General features: G+C 49.9%; 1 protein-coding gene across 5 annotated transcripts; it reads left to right on the plus strand.

Moving 5' to 3' along the window:
- Window positions 1-1,799: 1,799 nt before the first annotated feature.
- FHL3 (four and a half LIM domains 3) lies at window positions 1,800-9,902 on the plus strand. 5 transcript variants are annotated; one of them, XM_081056707.1, is made up of 6 exons: window positions 1,800-1,890; window positions 7,165-7,338; window positions 7,426-7,600; window positions 8,508-8,677; window positions 8,800-8,986; window positions 9,113-9,902. In XM_081056707.1, exons 2-6 carry the CDS (start codon window positions 7,183-7,185, stop codon window positions 9,265-9,267), a joined length of 843 nt encoding a protein of 280 aa, XP_080912833.1. In that variant the 5' UTR covers window positions 1,800-1,890; window positions 7,165-7,182; the 3' UTR covers window positions 9,268-9,902. The 5 variants fall into 5 exon arrangements, with proteins under 5 accessions (XP_080912833.1, XP_080912834.1, XP_080912832.1 ...); XM_081056708.1 differs by lacking the exon at window positions 1,800-1,890 and adding an exon at window positions 2,188-2,274 and having other exon boundaries at window positions 9,113-9,896; XM_081056706.1 differs by lacking the exon at window positions 1,800-1,890 and adding an exon at window positions 2,424-2,543.
- Window positions 9,903-19,521: the final 9,619 nt, after the last annotated feature.

Raw genomic sequence — 19,521 nt, forward strand, 5'->3', positions numbered from 1 at the left:
CGGACAGTGTAGGCATGAGAAACCACAATGAGAAACAGCCCCTGGCCTACAACAGTCCCTCCCCCAGGCTGGGCCAAATCAGAAGTGTCCTAACTGTCTCTGGTCTCCAGACTCAAGTTCATCAGCAGATCCTTAACACTTGACTGTGAACGGGAATGTGTGTGGGGGGGTGGGGGGTGGGGGAGAGATCCCACATATTAAACACTTACTGTGTGCTCTCATCCAATCCTCACATGAATGCTATGAGACAAGAGTCAACCACTCAACAGATGAGGAACCTGAGACTTAAAGAGGTTAAATGATTACAGAGGCTTAGAACCTAACAGTTAAGCTTCTTTTTTTTTTTTTTTTAGCTTAAGGAGCTTTGATATTTGATTGGATTTGAATCCAGGGTTTGGCATTATTAGCTGTGTCACCCTTGGCAGGTTATTTACTCTCTCTGTCCTCTATTTCCCCATCCTTACAACAGGGATAAAAATACATAATTCATAAAGTTGTTGGAAAAGTAAGTGCACTGATATATGTAAAGTGCTTAGGTACTAGTACAAAGTTAAGAATTCAGGACAGATGGACTCTTGTTAAGGCTTTTCAGCAGAAATTCAAGCTGTGAGTAAAAAACTAGAGACCCCCAACTATACCTTGGATCCAGCACCTTCCTCACTCACTCATAACTCCTCCCTTTCTGAAAGCTGCTCACCTGTGCTCTCCCCACCACAGCAGAACCCTTTTGGCATCTAACTTCAACTACCGTGTTTCCCCGAAAATAAGACCTAACCGGAAAATAAGCCCTAGCATGATTTTTCAGGATGACATCCCCTGAACATAAGCCCTAATGCGTCTTTTGGAGCAAAAATTAATATAAAACCGGGTCTTATTTTCGGGGAAACATGGCAGGCAGTCTTCCCTGAACCTCCCGGGGCTGGGAGTCTCCTACACCTGCAAGACAAATCCCAGAGAAAGGGCCCACCCATGGTTTGGCTGCTCACTCCCTGGATTCCAGATAACAGATGCCTGTGGTCCAAACTGGGAGGAAAGGGGGTATCCAAACTGAAGCAGTGTCATTCATTCATTCATTCGTTCGTTCATCAGATATTTATTATCCGAACATTAGAGTAGGTATTGGAAAAGTGGTGGCGAACAGGAAGGACCCGTTTCCTGCCCTCTTGACACAGGAACAACAATAATAAACAAACAATTAGTTAATTTTGAAAGGAAATCTGGTCTAGAGGGTGACTTGGGACCCAGGAAGGCAGGCATGTGATTCAGAGATGGGAGAAGAGGATACTAAGGAACCCCAGTCTGGAAGGGAAAGAGTCTCTGCTCTGAGAGCTTGGCTGGACCCAGCCTGGGGGATGGGAGAGCCTCTGAATCTCTACTCTAGCTGCTGAGGTTATTTCCAGGGTTGGTTTGTTGTTTCATGTTTTGCAAACAGCACAGCAGAGCCTCCTCCTTCCTCCCCCCACCCTTCCAGATCAAGGCTATTTATTCCTAGTGACAATCCTGAGGATCCCAGGGGGGCTGGCCTCAAGGACCTAGAGGGGCCTTGTGTCCCTGGCAGGCGCCAGTCCTCCCTCCCGGGCACAGGGAGGAAGCCAGAGAGTTGGAAACTAGAGGTGGGGGAGGAGGGGTTCCCTCTACTTCCCTGCCGTGCCTCAACCGCGCACACTCCTCACACCGCTCTCTGAGAAGCCCAAAAATCATGGGGCCAAGGATTAGAATCCCCCCTGGGGCCTCAAAGGTCAAAACTATTCCTGGGCACTGTGGATACCTAAACAGGACTTCTCGGTCCCAGGATGCACCTGGAGGTGAGGTGGTGACTACTTCTGTTTTTGCCAATCAGAGTTGTGGAATAAAGCCCTTTGAAGGTCAAGGCTCTACTGCAGGGCGGAGGTGAGGTCCTCTCTTCACTCCTGTTTCCTGAGAACACCTAGGTCCCCATTGACAGGGCCATGATGGCAGAGTCAAAACCACCCTCTCCTCCAGGCTAGATTAAGGCCCCTTTCACAAACTCGGGCTGAGTGTGACCCCCTGGGGGTAAATTGGGAGGAGGGGGACACAAAGAGGGCATGAAGACTCTTGGTCCCCAAAAGGACCTTGATCAGCTAGCTGGGTCCTGTACCCCTTGCCTGAGACTGAATACAGCAGACTCCCGCTTGAGGCTGGGGGTGTGGGGGTGGGGAGGAGAGTGGAGGGAGCAGGGAGAGAGGGCAGCAGAAGCGGCGAGGAAGGGACAGGGGCGGGGTCCTGGCCGCCCGGGAAGGTTGAGAGAGCCAGGTTAGGCTGGGCCGGAGGAGGGGGACTGGGGCCCCAGTCTAAAAGGGAGGTGGGGGCGGGGTCTGCCCCCCGCCTCGGGGACTCGGGGCCGGGGGCGGGGTCCGCACCCCGCGGGCAGGGGCGGCCGGGGGCGGGGTCCGGGCGGGGCGGGCCCCGCGCACACTTCCTCGGGGAGGGTTGGGGCCGCGCTCTCAATCGCCCACACGGTCCGGTTGCAGCCGGCAGCTTCGCCGGCAGCTCGCTCGGCCTCCGCGCGGCCCGGCCAGCAGGTAGGAGCCGCCGAGGGACGCGGGCCCGGCTTCCCAGCCCCCTCACCCTCACCCGCGGCGAACGCCGCTCCTCGCTCCGGCCGCCGGCTTCGAGGAGGTGAGCTCTCTGCCGAGCGCGGCTCGGATCCCAGCCCCTGGCCCCCGCCCTCCGGCTGGGAAGGGAGCGGAGGCGACCCGCCCCCTGCCCCCGCCTGGGTCCGGCGCCGAGGGCGCCGATCTCGGGAGGTCGCTGAGCCCGGGTCTGCGCTGCAGCCGGTACTCGCGCGGGGCGGCCGCTGCTGTGAGAGTCGGGCGAGGGAGGGGGCCAAGTTTGAAACAGAAGAGTCAGAGTCGGGAGAAAGCCCGGAGGGTCCTGAGAAACTGAGGCTCCCAGAAAGCCGGGTGGAGCGAGAGACCGGGACACGAACGACAGGCTTACACTGGAGGCTGCAGTTATCTAAAACAGGGACTCGACTTGGGCGTAGAGACTGGGAGATGACCGGAGGCATAGGGACGGAGCCAGGGTTTGTGGAGCATTTTAAGGAAAAGCATACAATGACCCTAGTGAGCGCGCCCTAGGGCCCTTTCCAGGGCCTAAGGCAAGTGAGGGTCCCAGAAGCCTAAGCTTCCTTAGCCTTGTGGTGAAGCAGCTTCTGTGAGGCCTACAGAGACATTCAGAGACTGGAGACAGACACGCAGGCATACAGAGAGGCTAAGAGGTAGAGAATTGGGGTGGGGTGGGCTGGAGACCAAGGCATTCCTCCCCATAGACACACTGAGAGCAGACGTGGGTGTTCAGAGGTAGAAATCCACGGAGGGAGGCTGCTGGGAGATAGCCAGTCAGAGAGACAGAGACCCACCACATACAGCTGCTGCTGAAGTGTGCAGAGACGCGCACAGGGTGAGGGGAACAGAGCTAGTCACCCAGAGACTGAGATTTGATGGAGGTGCCCTGACAGCTTCCAAGACGGACCCTGAGAGACTCAGGGCCAGAAGATTGGGAAGCAAGGATGTGGGAAAACACGAACTCTGGGCCAACTGAGTCCCCATGAGGAGAGGAGCTGGGAGAGTCAGACTGAGATCAAGAAGGAGCCCCAGGCATACACCAAGACAGCCCCAATTTATTTTTAAACTCATCTTGGATGGGCTGCTTCAGCCCTGGGGGACCCAGGGTGAATGAACTATTCCTCTCGTCCCCAGAACAGCTGCTGGATCCTGCTTCCCACCCCCTCCCCCTGCCCTAAACTGCTGTGACTCCCAAGCCCCATGGGGGGGGAGTGTAAGGGGGGCCGTTGGTGCCTGTGATAGCAGGAGGTGGGTGTGGGGGGAGTTCAGTTTCTTCCCTTTAGTCTCCTGTCAACTCCAGAGAGCTGGAGGAGGGGTCTGTTCAGATCCTGACTCACAGCTGTGGGGCCTGGCCAGGGTTCTCCAGGACATTGGGGGCTGCAGGGGGGCAAAAGGGTTGAGTAGTTGGCATGGGTAATTGGAAAGGCTTCTGGGTGTCTTCCAGTCTCAGGGCTGGCAGCTGGGGCGAAGAGAGCTGGGTTCCTGTGCTACTGATGTCATCCAGCATCTCATGTCCTCCTGCTCCTAAAGTGTTGACCACCCCCTCCACCATCACTGCAGCATTTCCAGGGAAAGAGAAACAGGAAAGGGCCCCTGGGCTCTCTGATACCTGAATGACCTTGAGCATGCCCCTACTCTGTCCCTGGCCTCTGTGCTCAGCTGTAAAATGGAGATGACACACTATCCCGCCTGCCTTTTGTGAGATCTGCTGAGATGGTCGGTGGGTGTGCACTTTGTGAGAGGCACAGCAGCATGCAGGTGTGTACACCTATGTACCTGTGTGAGGGGTCTCAGTTATGCTGACTGGAGTCGGTCTAGCCTGATGGCCTGAGCCTCGTTGGTGCCCCCAGCAGAACAAGGGGTTCCTCTTTGTTCTCTCCCTGGGCCTACACTGAGAAGGTCCAGGTCCAATTTTGGGTGTGCTCCTCGACCCAGGCTTGGCTGAGTACCTGTTGTCTGAACCCAGTATGAGGGAGGGGCTAATAATAACACTAATAGTCTCCATTTACTGACTACTGACTAACTGCTGGGTGCTTTCTAAGTATCTTAACATTTAAGCCCAACAACCACCTCAGGAGGTAGGAGATAGTGTTAGATGGGAAAATAGTCTCAGAGAGCTTACGTGACTTGCCCAAGATCACCCAGGCTTATATTTCACAGCTCAAGTCCTTACAGACCACATGCATGCCACAGCCATTTATCCAGCCATTCTGAGCTCCATGGGGTTCACTGAGAGGTGCCAGATGTGTGTCTGGGTCAGGTGTAGGGGTGTGCGTGGGGCGGGGGGGGCAAGGGTTGAGAGCCATCTGGCAGACAGAGCAGTTTCCCCTGCACCCTCCTACCAGCCATGAAGGAACACAAGACTGGCTCCCTCAGTCCCCCAGCCCTGCCAGGGAAAGGGGGAGGAGGGGAATGGGCAGAGACAGGTGGGCCTTGATAGTGCCCTTCATTCTGTCCTCACTAGAGCCCAGCTGGACAGACTAGGGCATTCTGGGAAGGAAACAGAAGTCATGCCCATACCCTATTTGGGATGACCCTGTCTCAGAGTGGTGACTGCCTCCCAGGGGGCGGGCTCAAGGGTAGCCTGGGCCTGGGAAGGTGGCTGATGCCTTGGGCCAAGCCAGGAAGGAAGGAAAAGGCCCGGGGCACTCTGGGACAGAGGCATGGCCACACTCATTCCACCTGTGTGGCCCCCTGCTGCCCAGTGGCTGACAGCCCAGGCAACCTTCAGATGTTGGGCCAGAGGAAACCCAGGCTCGAGTGGTGGGGGGCAGACTGAGAAGGGGGATACCGTCCACCGTACAACATAGCCCCTACTCCAGAAGTCCCTGCTCTGAAGACCCCAGCTCCTGGTGGCCTCATGCCCTGGCCTGGGGTATGAGTAAAGAAGAGCAGCTATGAGCTCACGAGCCATCCCTTCAGAAGAGGCAGGCCTTCCAGGCTTGGGGCATCTGCTGGCGCCTGGAGTCTGAACTCCAAGCCAGAGCAACGTTTGTTGGCGAGAGAATTTCTCGCTGGGGGTAGCTGAGAAAAGGAGGGCTTTTCCTTCAACTTGAGCCAGGGCAGGCTCTGGGGACTGCGGTTCCTAGGGTCTACTGTGGGGGGAGTGGGTTGGTGGGTTCCTTTGTAATCCCCAGGCTCATCTGCAGTTGTGAGAACATCCCCTTCCTATGGGTCTTGGTGGTTCCACCCACCGCTGGATCCCAGTCTGCATAGAGCAGGCTTCATGATGGAAGAGGCTAGAGGTGGGGAGCTCTGAATCTGGGGCTAGAGACTGGAATCAAGGGCAGCAGAAGGGATCAGGAACCCCATTTCCCTACCTCCCCCCCACTCCCCACACTCCTTTTCCAGAGGCAGCTGTGTGGATGACCTCATCCTGCAAACATGCTTTGTTCCTGAGAAAATGGAAAGTGTCTGAGGTTTGGTGGGGGGCTGGGTGTCTGCAGCAACAGCTCCCCCTTGCCTGACTCCCCACCGGAGAGGGGACCTGATTAGGGAGAAAATGTCTTCAGTGGCTCCCACTTTCACCCTTCACTCCCCCTGCCCCAAACCCTTAGATATCAGAAAAGCTGAGGAGAGGCTGTCTCCCTCAGAGGCAGGAGGAGGGAAACCATGACCCACAGATGGAAAGATCCTGGGGCTTTGGCAGATGCTGCCAGGAGTGATGCCCCCTAGCAGGAGATGGCAGGGAGGCACACTGCATAATCTCTGTCTCTAGTTCCCCTTTCTCTCCCCAGGCGTCTCATTTCCCTTTTCTCTCCCCTCTTGCTGGCAAAACCTGACATCTGGCCATCTGGGCTGCCACAGCTGCTGCAGATGTTGCAGGCCAAGGCAGCCCAGGCTGGTGTGACCAGAGACCCAGCAGGGGATGAGGGCAGAGGGTCCAGCTGGGGAAGCTTGGCTGGGTCCAGCTTGCAGGATTTCCTGCTTAAACCTAGGCTGAGCCTCTGAAGTCCTTGTTGCTGGGCTGATTCTCCTGGGAGGTGAGGCTCAATGACATTGCCTTCACCACCTCCACCATTCATCCGCCCAGCATCCCTCTAACATTCCACTGTTTCCTGGATGGGGGTAGAACAGCCCATTCCGCTCCCTAAGGTTCCCACTCCAGACCTGTGGGTAGGCATTCCTTGAGCCATATCCTGAGGGTCCCTTCCTGGGAGTCAGGAGAGGGTGGGACTGTTGTTCAGATGGAATAGGATAGGGTGGCTCTCTGCCCCTGCTCTTTTGCCCCTTTGGGGACACTAGGGACAGTAGAGGCTAAATTCATGCTGGGGCAGGAAATGAGTCACTGACCCAGGAAAAGCCCCCCTCCCCTCAGATCTGCCAGGGCCCAGATAAGAAAACAACTTCTGCTTCCTGATTTTTCATGACCCCCTTCCACCCCCATCATGAAATACAGAAATAAACACGCAGCACTCCTAGGTTCCCAGAAGCACCCCTTCCCCATTGCCACCTACTCTGACCTGGCATTTTTTATGTCTGATCTCTTGCTCTTTTTCTTAATGTCAAGGGCTCTTGCAAGGGACTAAGCCACAGCCCCTTTGGGTGACCCTGCTGCACCTTGTGTCCCTAACAGGGCTCACTCACAGCCACCATGAGCGAGGCCTTTGACTGTGCAAAATGCAGCGAGTCCCTGTATGGCCGCAAATACATCCAGACAGACAACGGCCCCTACTGCGTGCCCTGCTATGACAACACCTTCGCCAACACCTGTGCTGAGTGCCAGCAGCTGATCGGGCATGACTCTAGGGTAAGGACCAGAGCAGACAGGGCAGGGAGTGGGTGGAGGCTGGCCAGAGGGGCAAAGGTGCCAGTGTCCCTGCTGTGCTTCCGGCAGGAGCTGTTCTACGAAGACCGCCACTTCCACGAGGGCTGCTTCCGCTGCTGCCGCTGCCAGCGCTCCCTGGCTGATGAGCCCTTCACCTGCCAGGACAGTGAGCTGCTCTGCAATGACTGCTACTGCAGTGCCTTCTCCTCACAGTGCTCTGCCTGTGGGGAGACCGTCATGCCGGGTATGTCCCTGAGGTACACGTGGGACTGGCATGCCTGGCATCTGTGGAGGGTTCTTGCATGTGCAAGGGGCTGGCACGCCTGATACATGGAGGCTTTTAAAGACCCCAACATGTAGCATGTTCCTGGGAATTTCACGTATGCAGGGTCTGTCTTGCCTGTATGTTCTTGGGAACTTAGTGTGTACAGGAATTGACAAGCTTGGTACATTGCCGAGAGGTTAATGTGTGCTGGACCGGTGGGCCTGGCATACACCTGTGGGCTTTCATGTAGGGGCAGACTGACACACGGGATGGGGGAGCTTAGCGTGCATGAAAACCTGCATGTTTGCCACATGTAGGAGCTAAGAGTAGGCTGAGACCGTCAACGCTTCCTACATTGGGGCTTAGCACGTGCAGGGACAGATAAACAGAGGGCTTAACATGTGTGGTGACCTGTATGCATAATAGATATATGTGCGGAGAATAGCATGATTAGGTCATGCAGGGGCTTAGCATGTGCTGAACCTCTCGTGTCCAGGACATTAGAACTTTGTGTGGGCAGAGACTTGCGGGGCTGGTGTACGTGGAGTCTGTGTGTGTGAGCGCTAAGCCATTGTGTCCGGTGCATAAGGGCTTAGCATATACTGAATCCTCATGCCTGTGACATGGAGGCCTGGTGTGTGCGGAGATAGTCACATCTCGTCCATATGAGGACTTCACATATGCCAAACCCTCATGTCTAGTTTATAGGGGTCTAGTACCTGCTCGGCCAGCATGTCCAATGTTTGGGGGAGGTTAGCATGTGCAATATGTTGTGGGGGTCCTGCTGCGTGTGCATGGACACCACAGTGTGCAGGCTACGGGAGCAGCAGAGGGTAGCATGCAGGAGCTCAACACAGCCTCTGAGTGGGACCCCTGTTCCCCACAGGATCCCGGAAGCTGGAATATGGAGGCCAGACATGGCATGAGCACTGCTTCCTGTGCAGCGGCTGTGAGCAGCCGCTGGGCTCCCGTTCCTTCGTGCCCGACAAGGGTGCTCACTACTGCGTGCCCTGCTATGAGAACAAGTTTGCTCCTCGCTGTGCCCGCTGCAGCAAGGTGGGAGCTGGGCCAGCAGGGTGGGGGCGCTCATCTTCACGGTATACATGGGTGGGGGTGAGCAAGGCTCTGTTGTGGGGTGGGAATCCCTACTCACCCCTGCTGACATGCTGCCCCCACAGACGCTGACACAGGGTGGCGTGACATACCGTGACCAGCCCTGGCATCGAGAATGCCTGGTCTGCACCGGGTGCCAGACACCCCTAGCAGGGCAGCAGTTCACCTCCCGGGATGAAGATCCCTACTGTGTGGCATGTTTTGGAGAACTCTTTGCACCCAAGTGCAGCAGCTGCAAGCGCCCCATCACAGGTGGGAGAAAGGTCAAAGAACTGAGTGGGTAGGGTGCAGGCAAGAGAATGGGATCTGGGATTGGGTGAGGCTGAGGGCCAGGACCGCCCTGTAGATGTGCAGAGCTAATCTCCAGCCTCCCTCCAGGACTCGGTGGAGGCAAGTACGTGTCCTTTGAAGACCGCCACTGGCACCACAGCTGCTTCGCCTGTGCCCGCTGCTCCACCTCCCTGGTGGGCCAAGGCTTCGTGCCCGATGGAGACCAAGTGCTGTGCCAGGGCTGCAGCCAGGCAGGGCCCTGAGCCAGGGCTCCTGAGCCCGGGCCCTCCCAACCAGGGCTCAAGGACTAAGGCTCCTTTTCCAAACCACCTCTGGGACCCAAATTGGAGCTCCTCCCCAAATTGGCGCTCCCCCTGGGCTTCAGGATTAAATCTCCCCACTCCAACATCCCCAAACTGGTACTCCTTATCCCAGGGCCCCTAAACCTGGGCTGATACAGAGCCTCTATCATTCATATCCCTTCCCAAGCCTGGACTCCAGAACTCAGCCCTCTCCCCTACAGTCTGGGCTGCCAGACCAAGTCCTCTCCCCAAATTGGGGCTCTAGACCCCAGCCCTCCAAACTTAGACTCTGGGAACTCAGGCCCCCTTCAATCTAGACTTCTCCGCAGAGACTTTAGGTCTCCTATGGGTGCCTGAGAATGCCTCAGAAGTGGACTATACTCAGGCTTGACCTTCTACACCCTAATCCTGCCCCTGTCCGCAGGGCTGGGGCTGTCTGAGCAGCAGATTAGGAGGTCCTAGCGTACAGGGTTTTGCCCAGCTCGTCGAGTGTTTTATCATTTCATTTCAGCTTCATTTTGCCCAGAGATGGGTAGTGGGGTGGGATTGACTCGCCCCCTTCAAGATTCTGCAATAAAGCAGTTGTGAGGAAACCCAGCCTCTGTGTGTTTGGGAGTGGAAGGGGAAGGAGGTTCCTCTGCAGACCGGGAGACTCAGGCTCTTCCAGACCTCCTCCTTGCAGAGCAGAGGGGAGCTGCCGGGCCACGGAGTGGGAAATCTCTTGGGAAAAAGGGGATCCCCGCCGCAGCTACTGTCCCTCTCTACCATCCCTCTTGGGCTTAGCCTGCCTTCCCCCGCTGGTTAAAGGCTTTTTCCTCCCGTGGAGAAGGGAGGGGTTTGGGGCAGGTTCCAAGCGCAAGCAAGGGTGTCGGAAGGGTCCCGGCTGGCACCAATCGCGCCTTCCCTTAACAGCCCTTCCCAAATCCCGCAGATACCCGCTCTGGGCCCAGACCCTCAGCTCCCTTCCCCCTCTTCCCAAGGATTAGCGGAGGCGGCCCGGGCTCCGCTCGCAGCCGCACGTTTTTTGCCAAAAAAGGCAAGGATGCAGCTGCACGCGCCGCGGGAACATCTGGATCCGATTCCCGGCATGAATGGGTCATGCCCCCCCCCAATGATTCAAGGGCGGGGGCGGGAATTTGCGAGGGGGGCTGGCCCCCAAAGTGGGGAGATGGGGCGGAGCGCTGTCCTGCTCACTCGGCGTCTGACGCCCCGGCCGCTGCCCCCGCCGCAGCGTGCGGTCTGGGCTCCGCGATCCAGCTGTGGGAGGTGGAGGGCTCGTAGGCACTCGCTGCACGCGCGGTTCAGGCGCTCAAGGTCCCTTCTGGGATGGGGGCCTGCGCGGCGGGGAGGGAGGACCCGCGCGCCCTCTGGGGGAGGGGCCTTCAGGGCGGCAGAACCGTGTGATTGCATGTATCTCCTATTAAACCCTCTTAGAAATTCTCTGGGGCGGGCATTTTTCCATTTCACAGAGGTGGAGACTCCGCATGTCAGTTCCCCAAAGTCACATCGGTAGTCATGGTAGATAGGGGATTCTAACCCCCTTCACACGGCCTTCCTGGCCCACTTTGAATTCTAAACTTTCTGAGGCCATTGTTGACATTTTCAACAGACCTTTGTAAATGCCTACCTTGTGTGCTTACAATTAATAATTATATGTTTCTTGGGTGGAGGGGTGGCTCAGTTGGTTAGAGGGCGTGCTCTCAACCACGAGGTTGCCGGTTTGACTCAGTTTGACTCCTGCAGGGAATGGTGGGCTGCGCCCCTTGAACACCGGCAGCTGGACTTGGAGCTGAGCTGCGCCCTCCACAACTAAGATTGAAAGGACAACAACTTGACTTGGAGCTGATGGGTCCTGGGAAAAACACACTGTTCTCCAATAAAGTCCTGGAAATACACACTGTTCCCGTATAAAATCCTGTTCCCCTTCCCCAATAAAATCTTTTTAAAAATTGGGCTTGCGCCTGCCTTGCTCACCCCTCCATTCTCAGCTCCCAGCACTTAGTATATGTTCAATAAACACTTGACGAAGAGTACTCCACACATAGAAAACAGCTGGTGCGAAGGCCTGGAAGCCTGAAAAACATATGGTGCTTTGGGGAAGCAACAAGTAATTTAATTTGGGGGAAGTGCCAAGAGACTAAAAACGGCAAACAGGCCAGGTCCAAGTTACACAGACCTCACCCTGCTGGTAGGGTAAAGCAGCCAGTGGAAATGTTTAAGCAGAGGCATGAGAAGATCGCTCAGTCTGCAGTATGAATAATGGATTGGAGGGTAAGATGAGCAGGCCAGTTAGGAGGCTAGTGCAGTGGTCCAGGTAAGACAATGAGGCAGGTGGCATCAGGAGTGGAAAAGACAGGTCTTGGTGACTAGTTTGACAAAGTGGGGAAGGAGAAGGTTTAAGGGAAAGGAGGGCATCAGGTGAGTGGGAGTGGTTGCTTATATGTTCTTAGGTGGTCTACCCACCTAAGAGGAAGAGATGCGCAGGTACAATACTGTATCATTGATTTCAACATAAACATTTTTCAGATTTAACATCTCAAAAATCCAGATTCATTGTATAATTGAAGGTGTGACATACTTTAATTGACAATATCTTTCTTTTTTAGTGGAACATAAAATAATGTTGAGGTTAATATTTGATGGCATCTCATATTTGATGAAATACGGTAGACCCCAAATGTTACCCCACAACCACCAAAATAGACACACACTAAGTCTCTGGAATCCTGAATTGAGATTTCTTACCTCATTTCTAGTAGTGCAGGAAAAGCCTCTGGTGAGGAGTTGTGCCTGGGGTCCTCTTCCTAAGATTGAGGTCTTGCTTAAATTTGTAGACATAAATATAATCCTCACAACACCCCATGAGTAGGCAAGACAAGAGTCATTATGTGATTTTTTCAAACTTTACAGACAGAAAGCAATGCATACTTATAGAAAAATTGAATTCCAAAAATGATAACAAAACGGTAAATCACTAATAATTCCTTGCTATATTATAGCCTTAGTTCTTTTTTGCTAAGCATGCATGTACATATATGTATTTTCATTTTTAGTTTTAAGTTTATTTTTAAACTGAAGAAGTAAGTAATGTATGTATAAATTAAGAAAAAAATATTATGCTGTACTCTGGGCACAAAGAAAAATTCCCTCCCATACGACATGTACCAGGCTACCTCCTCATAAACAACTACTGTGTACTGTTACTTGGATATCCATAGAGAAATAACCTGTGTAGACATCAAGTTTTATACACACTCTTGTACATCTAGCTTTTTTCACTTTGTGTGACCTTTTTCTATATGAGTTTATACAGATTTCTGAAACAGCTTTATCGAGGTATAAGTGGACCCCAGAAAGAGAGATTCATTTGATGTGAACCTCGAGAAAGAATTTACCTGCTGAGATGGACTCCCCACGGTCAACTGAGAGCCCAAATTTTACAAATGGTGAGAGCCTATGGACCATCTGCTGGCAGCGGCTTCTTGCATACTCTGTATACCAGGAAGAATTTCTGACTGAATGCCCTCCTCGTTTATGCTATCGGAGTTAACTATTATAAAGGAGTTCCTAGTTTTGCATTTCAACTGAGATCTTCCCCAACCAATCAGAACTGCATGATTAGGACCAATCAGAACCATGCAAATTTGGGTACCTCATTTACATAAAATGGACCTAATTAGGAACCTGTTGGGGGGGGTTGTCACTATAAAGAATGGCCTCCCCTTTGTCTGGGGGGAGCACACTTTTGGTGGCTTATCAGAGGCTGTCTCTGCAGTTTGCTAACTACTTGCCTGAATAAAGTCTCTCCTTTTTTTGCTCCAATGCCCTTTGGATTTTGGTGGCAGTGGTGGGATCTGAAGCAGCACCCTGACTCTCCTAACACCATCTCAAAATCAACGCCCCAGCACCAGCAAGAGCCTTTGGCACTCAGTTGTTTTTCTGGCAGCGCAGGGTAAGTAGCCTGTCAGACCTCATTTTGTTGAGGTCTCAGAGACTCTATTCACTTCAGGGAAGAGATCACTCATAAGGTTTGATTTGTACTTGGTCCGTACAGCAATTTGGACCTCCTCCCTAAGGCTCAGACTTAATCCATACAGTTCTTCAGATCCTGTCCATAAGGTTTTGTGGGGATGGTTATGCTGAAGGGGCACTCCAAAGGATGAAGGAACGCCTTCATTAGGTGAGTGCAAATGGGCAGCCCATTTTCTAAGCTCTCTTCCAATGACCAGCCACCTCTGGTAACTTTATGCACAAGACCTATGGCTCAGAAAGCTGTAACTGGCTGGGTCTTCGGACAAATATCACTTAGGATGATTTTAAGCTTTGCTGGCTTAAATGGGGGCTCTTTTGAAATTATTTCAAAACTTGCTCATTTGCACACACAATTGGAACAAAGAAAATGCTGTACCTCCCAAAGACAATGGGAGGCTTTCTTTAACTGGTACTTTGAGAGCTCTAAACAAAATCAAGAGGCTCTTATTGATAGCCTCTCTTAAAGAGAATAATTCTAAATTGAATAAACGCCTTGATAAATTAGAAAAAGGAATTTGCGCCCATGAGATTGAAGTTAAAGAGGAACCATTGGTAAGTTCTTCCTTAAATTTTGCACATGTAATTCTGAAGCTAGACCTACTAACAAACCTCCAGAAAAACCACCCTCTGCACCTCTTCCACCATTCCCACCTAACACGCTACTTTCTCCTTTTTCTGCTCTTTCCAAACTTCCTTTTTCCCCCCTCCTGATAGCCCGCTTCTCTTAATGCACCAGACTTTCCTGCCCCTTTCTTAATAGTTCCTTTTAAGGTTGAATTGGGTGATAGGGACTACCAAATTTCTTATGCTGCTTGGACGAAATCCAAACTTTTGGCCCTAGTAAAGGACTTCCCTGATCTTAAGATTAATTCCCTTGAATTTGAATGGCATTTCAATCTAATTATCAATGCCTATCAGCCTGGTTTTTCTGATCTTTATCAATTTATTCACATGCTTATAGGAAATATTTAGGCCAGGAATGGATGTTAGCCACTGATTGGAATAAACCTGTGGAGGATTTCAAATTAATTGATGCCCAGGGTTTTGAGAAGTCGTAAGAACAGGCTACTAAATTATTAAGAGTTATTCCTCAAATCTTTCCTCACCAAGTCCATTGGAAAGCCATACCCCATTGTATATAGAAAAAGGATGAACCTGTTCTTGACTATTTTGATAGGTTTGAACAAACTTTCCAACAAAATTCAGGGATAAAAATTTTAAATGATGAAACTCAATTTGTTCAGCTTCATATTTGTTGCTGGCCTTTCTGAAGTCCTCAATACTTTAGTAAAACAACATGACTTTAACTGGGCCGCAAGACAACCCCATGAGATAGCCTCTTTAACTAACCAGCTATCTAAGACTTTAGAGAAAGAAGGGGAACCTACATGAGCCCTATATTAACAGGAAAAGACCTCTAAGCTTATGTGGCACTCTAACCACAATAATTAAAAAGAGATGCCCCAGAATTGCTGGCCCCTCAAAATCAAAATCAGAAAATGTGCTTTTGCTGTAAATGCCCTGGACATTTGTAAATGGGCTGTCTCAAATACAAATGATAGCAACAACTTAATCCTGATAAAGTTTCCCAACCCTCTTTCTCTAAACAAAACTAGGGATGCTCTGGGGATATTAAGGGGATATTTCTGCTATTTAAAACAAGTTAGGTGAATTAGATGTAAAAATTGAGGACGAACTGATTAGAGCGCTAATTGATACTGGAGCTACCCTGTCTCTTCTCAACTCCAACGTGCTTTCAGTGTCCTCTCCCTGGAGTTCTGAATTATCCAGATGGTTGGGGTAGCCAACCAACCTATGACAGACCCTACATTCTTACCTACCCCTTTTCAGTTGAGAACTCTTACTGGTAACCATCATGTCTTACTTGTTCCATCAGCTCACATACACTTCCTGGGAAGAGATTTTTAAAGAAACCTACCAAGCCCATATTTCCTTTTTCTCAAAAGGGAATGATACTTGAATTATCTTCACCAGGGAATCCTATCTCTGAGATGGCTCTCGCCTAAATCCCCATTTATTCAATCCCCATTTATTAGGCTCTCGCCTAAATCCCCATTGCTCTCCAAGGGCTGCCCAGAAGCCTTTGAGCACAGTCTAACACCCAATTAAAATACAGATAGATCCCAGTAAACCCCTCCCCAATATTAAACAATACCCCCTAAACCCTGAGGCCTTGGCCAGAATACAATCTATAGTAGACGACTTTTAAAAAATCACCTAATTATCCCTAGAACCAGCCCTTATAGTACCCCCATCTTCCCTATCTGTAAACCCAATGGAAGGGCGGGGCGATTTGTTCAAGACCTCAGAGCCATAAATCATACAGTCATTCCCTGACAGCCCATGGTTCCTGACCCCCACACCCTGCTCTCCAATGTTCCCTCTGAAAGCAGATACTTTTCAGCTACTGACTTCTACAGTGCATTTTTCAATAGACTCAGACAGCCAATATTTTTCTACCTTTATGTGGAAAGGCCAACAATTTACTTGGACTGTTCTTCCTCAAGGATACACAGAAAGCCCGACTTATTAATCCTCAGTCCTTAAGGCTGATTCTAGCCACCATTTCCTTAGATGTGGATCCACTTTAACCCAATACATTGATGATTTACTTTTATGTTCTCCTTCTGAAGAGGCTTACCTCACTGACAGCCTCCATTTACTTTATAACATAGCTTCCAAAGGACACAAGATTTTTAAAGGAACTCCAATTTTGTCAAATCTCTATTAAATTCTTAGGACACCTCCTAATTCCAGAAGGATTAAATCTTGATCCATCATGCCACCATGGCATTTTAAACTGCCCCCTCCTTCAAACAAAAATACAACTTCAAGGGTTCTTAGGACTTGCAGGTTATTATTGGAACTGGCTTCTTACATTTTGCTTCATGTCCCGATTGCTTTATGAACTACTCAAGAATTTCTCTCGTGCTCCCCTACAACGGACCTCTGATGCCCAATAGTCTTGAAAGAATAAAAATCCAGGTTACCTTAGCTGGGACCTTAGGGCATCCAAATTATAACTTCCCTTTTCACCTCTTCTCTCATGAAAGTCAAGGGAATGCTCTAAGGAGTTCTTACTCCACCTGATGGAGGGCAGAACAGGCCTATAGGATATGCTAGTCAGCAATTAGATCCAGTCACACAAGGACTTTCCCCTTCCCTTAAGGCAGTTGCCACTGTTTACCCGCTGTTTATATGCTTTGTAAGGCTACTGAGAAGACAGCTATGGGATCTCCTTTTACTGTCTGTGTTCCACACTCTGTTGAAATTATCCTTAGTTCCCATCATACTCAGAATCTTCCTGCTAATATGAAGTCTTCCTTCTGTCTTCACTGTACCTTACTTTCCCTGATGCAACTTACTTACTCCTGCTGCCTTACTTCCTCTTCCAGATGATAACACCCCTCACGAATGTATTACACTGACAGACCAACTCCTTACCCCATGACTGGATCTACAAGAAACCCTACTTTCAAGCATAGACTACGGATGGTTCACTGATGGATCCTATTTAAGGGACCCAAGGGCAATTACCAAACTGGATATACCATTCTATCCCTTAATGAAATCATAGAATCTGGCATTCTACCTGATGCTAAATCTGTCCAACAGGCAGAACCATGTGCTGTTACCAAGGCATGTTTATTAGCCAAAGATAAAACTGCAATATCTATACTGACAGCAGATATGTCTTTGGAGTAACCCATGACTTTGCCATGCTCTGGAAACAATGAGGTTTCCTGGCTTCATCTGGACAGAAAACTAAAAGCAAAGCTATGTCCTGTCATTCCTAGGTCCCACACTGACTCCCCGAGCCTTAGCTATTATTAACATTCAGGGACATTCTTCTGCCCAAAATATGGAGGCACAAAGAAATGAAATGGCCGATACTACCACCAAATCGGCCACTTTACAGGAGATAACTGACAGTATAAAAACCTCATCTGCTCTTGTCTTACTTCCAGTTTCTCACCTATACCAAAGATTAGCTAAATCTCAGACCATTTCTGTGGAGGATGAAAGGGGGAAACATATTAAACAAGGTTGTTCCTTTCCTTCTTTTCGACACTTATGGGTAGGCCCTAATAACAGTCCTGTCTTCCCCAGTGGTCTCCGAAAGGAGAGTTTAATCTTCATTCACTCTTTAACTCCTTGGAACACTAAGAAAATGATCCAGTGGGGAAAACAACATTATTGGGCCCTTCACCCAACTGTTGCCCAGCAGATATATCAGACATACAAAATTTGTCCACAATATAACTCTGGGAAACTATTGCATGCCCTCCATTGCCAACAGGGACTTTTGAGGTATGGCATTTAGACTTTATCCAACTCTCTCTCTCATATGGTTATAAATATGCACTGGTCATGATCTGTTTGTTTTTACATTGGGTTGAGGCTTTCCCTTACTGTCAAGACGTGGCCCTGGCAGTAGCTAAGGCCCTATTAGAAAAAAAATTATTCCAATTTGGGGAATCCCTCAAGACCTTCACACTGATCGAAGGACTCATCCTATAGAATAAATTATTGAAAACATTTGTAAAATTTGATCCATCTATTGGCATTTCCATTGCGCTTATTATCCTCAACCTTCTGGATTGTAGAACAAACCAACAGAATAATAAAGACCTAACTGGCAAAAATTTCCACAGCATTTAGTCTGCCTGGCCCAAGGCCCTCCCTTTGATCCTCCTTAACCTTCATTCTACCCCCACTGGAAAACATAAACTTTCCCCTTTTGAGATTATCACAGGTTGTCCTATGAACCTAGATGAAGGACTGCACCGGCTGGTACTTATCAAAGGAGATCGCCTACATTACTACAAGGAGTTTATCAACACCCTACAAAATAACACTAACCTTGTTAAAGAGTCTTTCAACAGTGTGCTTCTGGAAGACAGAGGCGTGCTCTGATAGCCTCAAGCAGGGGGAATTCGTGTATCGGAAAAGACACCAACTCAAAGACTCTTCAGCCCCACTGGAAAGTGCTTTATCAGGTACTTATGATCAATCCATGTGCTGTTAACTTACAAGAAGTTGACTCATAGATTCACATTTCTCATTTAAAAAAGGTCCCAGACCCTGTTGCTGAATGGGCTTCCCAGCCTATCAATGAAACCAAACTCCAATTAACCAAAATCCAGGCAACAGGACGAGAAGTAGCAGATAACCATTCCCAAGAAACTGGACCCGGCCTGTATCACATCAGTCCTTACAGATTCTTAACTTGAGTTTCTTGGCTTTATCTTTTGCTGATCTTTGTTTATAAGGCTACCCTGTATTTTAGGGAAGATTATCAACATGATAAAAAATCCAGTTGTTCCCCTTTTTTTTACTCCCTCATTTCTCTTTCTAATACTTGGAAAGATAATATTTTAGTAAAATTCTCTCAGAGTGCTGCTAAGGGAGGAAATTTAACTGGTTATTGGATATGTCATCAAATCCCTAAATCAATAAAAGAACAATACTTGTCATTAGTTGCTCCAGTTACCAATTTTAATACTGTTCCCAATGTCACTGTCTTCCCAGACCAACCCATATCCAACTTCACCTTTCAGGTAGACATTATTCAAAAACCAGAGATGTGTATCCCCTGCTTATCATTATGCATTGCCCCTGTCATCTCCACTGAATTTCTCTAAATGTCTATGTGACAAAATTGAAAAGAAAGATATAACCAAATTATGTAAACTTGTTCCTTCCATTGGATACTACCCCAATGAATTTTGCAAAGCATGTAAACGGTTTCATCCTTTGTTGGAAAAATTCTCTCAATCGTGCCTATGAATGAATCCATAAAGGAGAGTTCAGGGATCACGGTTCATTTTATTTTCGGTATAGGAGAAGATTCCGGACTAAAGGATGGGCACATCAATGTTTAAACAGTTGGCAAATGGAAGGACTCTGCCTGTTGGAGCAATTTGTCACTTCTTTACCCATTCATAAGCACCCTCCCTTCCATAAGACAAATTATTTTAACAATGAAGTATTTCAGTAGGACCAAAGGCATATCATGGGACCCAAAGGGGAAGTGCTGGCCAGTTATGATGACAATATAGGACAAAGTAAACTTGGCATACTAAGCCCGCGTGCCAGAATATATTCAATAGGAATATGATTAGGAATTTGCCACCATCGGAATACTCAGCCAAAGAAATG

The sequence above is a fragment of the Rhinolophus hipposideros genome (assembly GCF_964194185.1).
Source record: "Rhinolophus hipposideros genome assembly, chromosome: 8".
NCBI lineage: Eukaryota > Metazoa > Chordata > Mammalia > Chiroptera > Rhinolophidae > Rhinolophus > Rhinolophus hipposideros.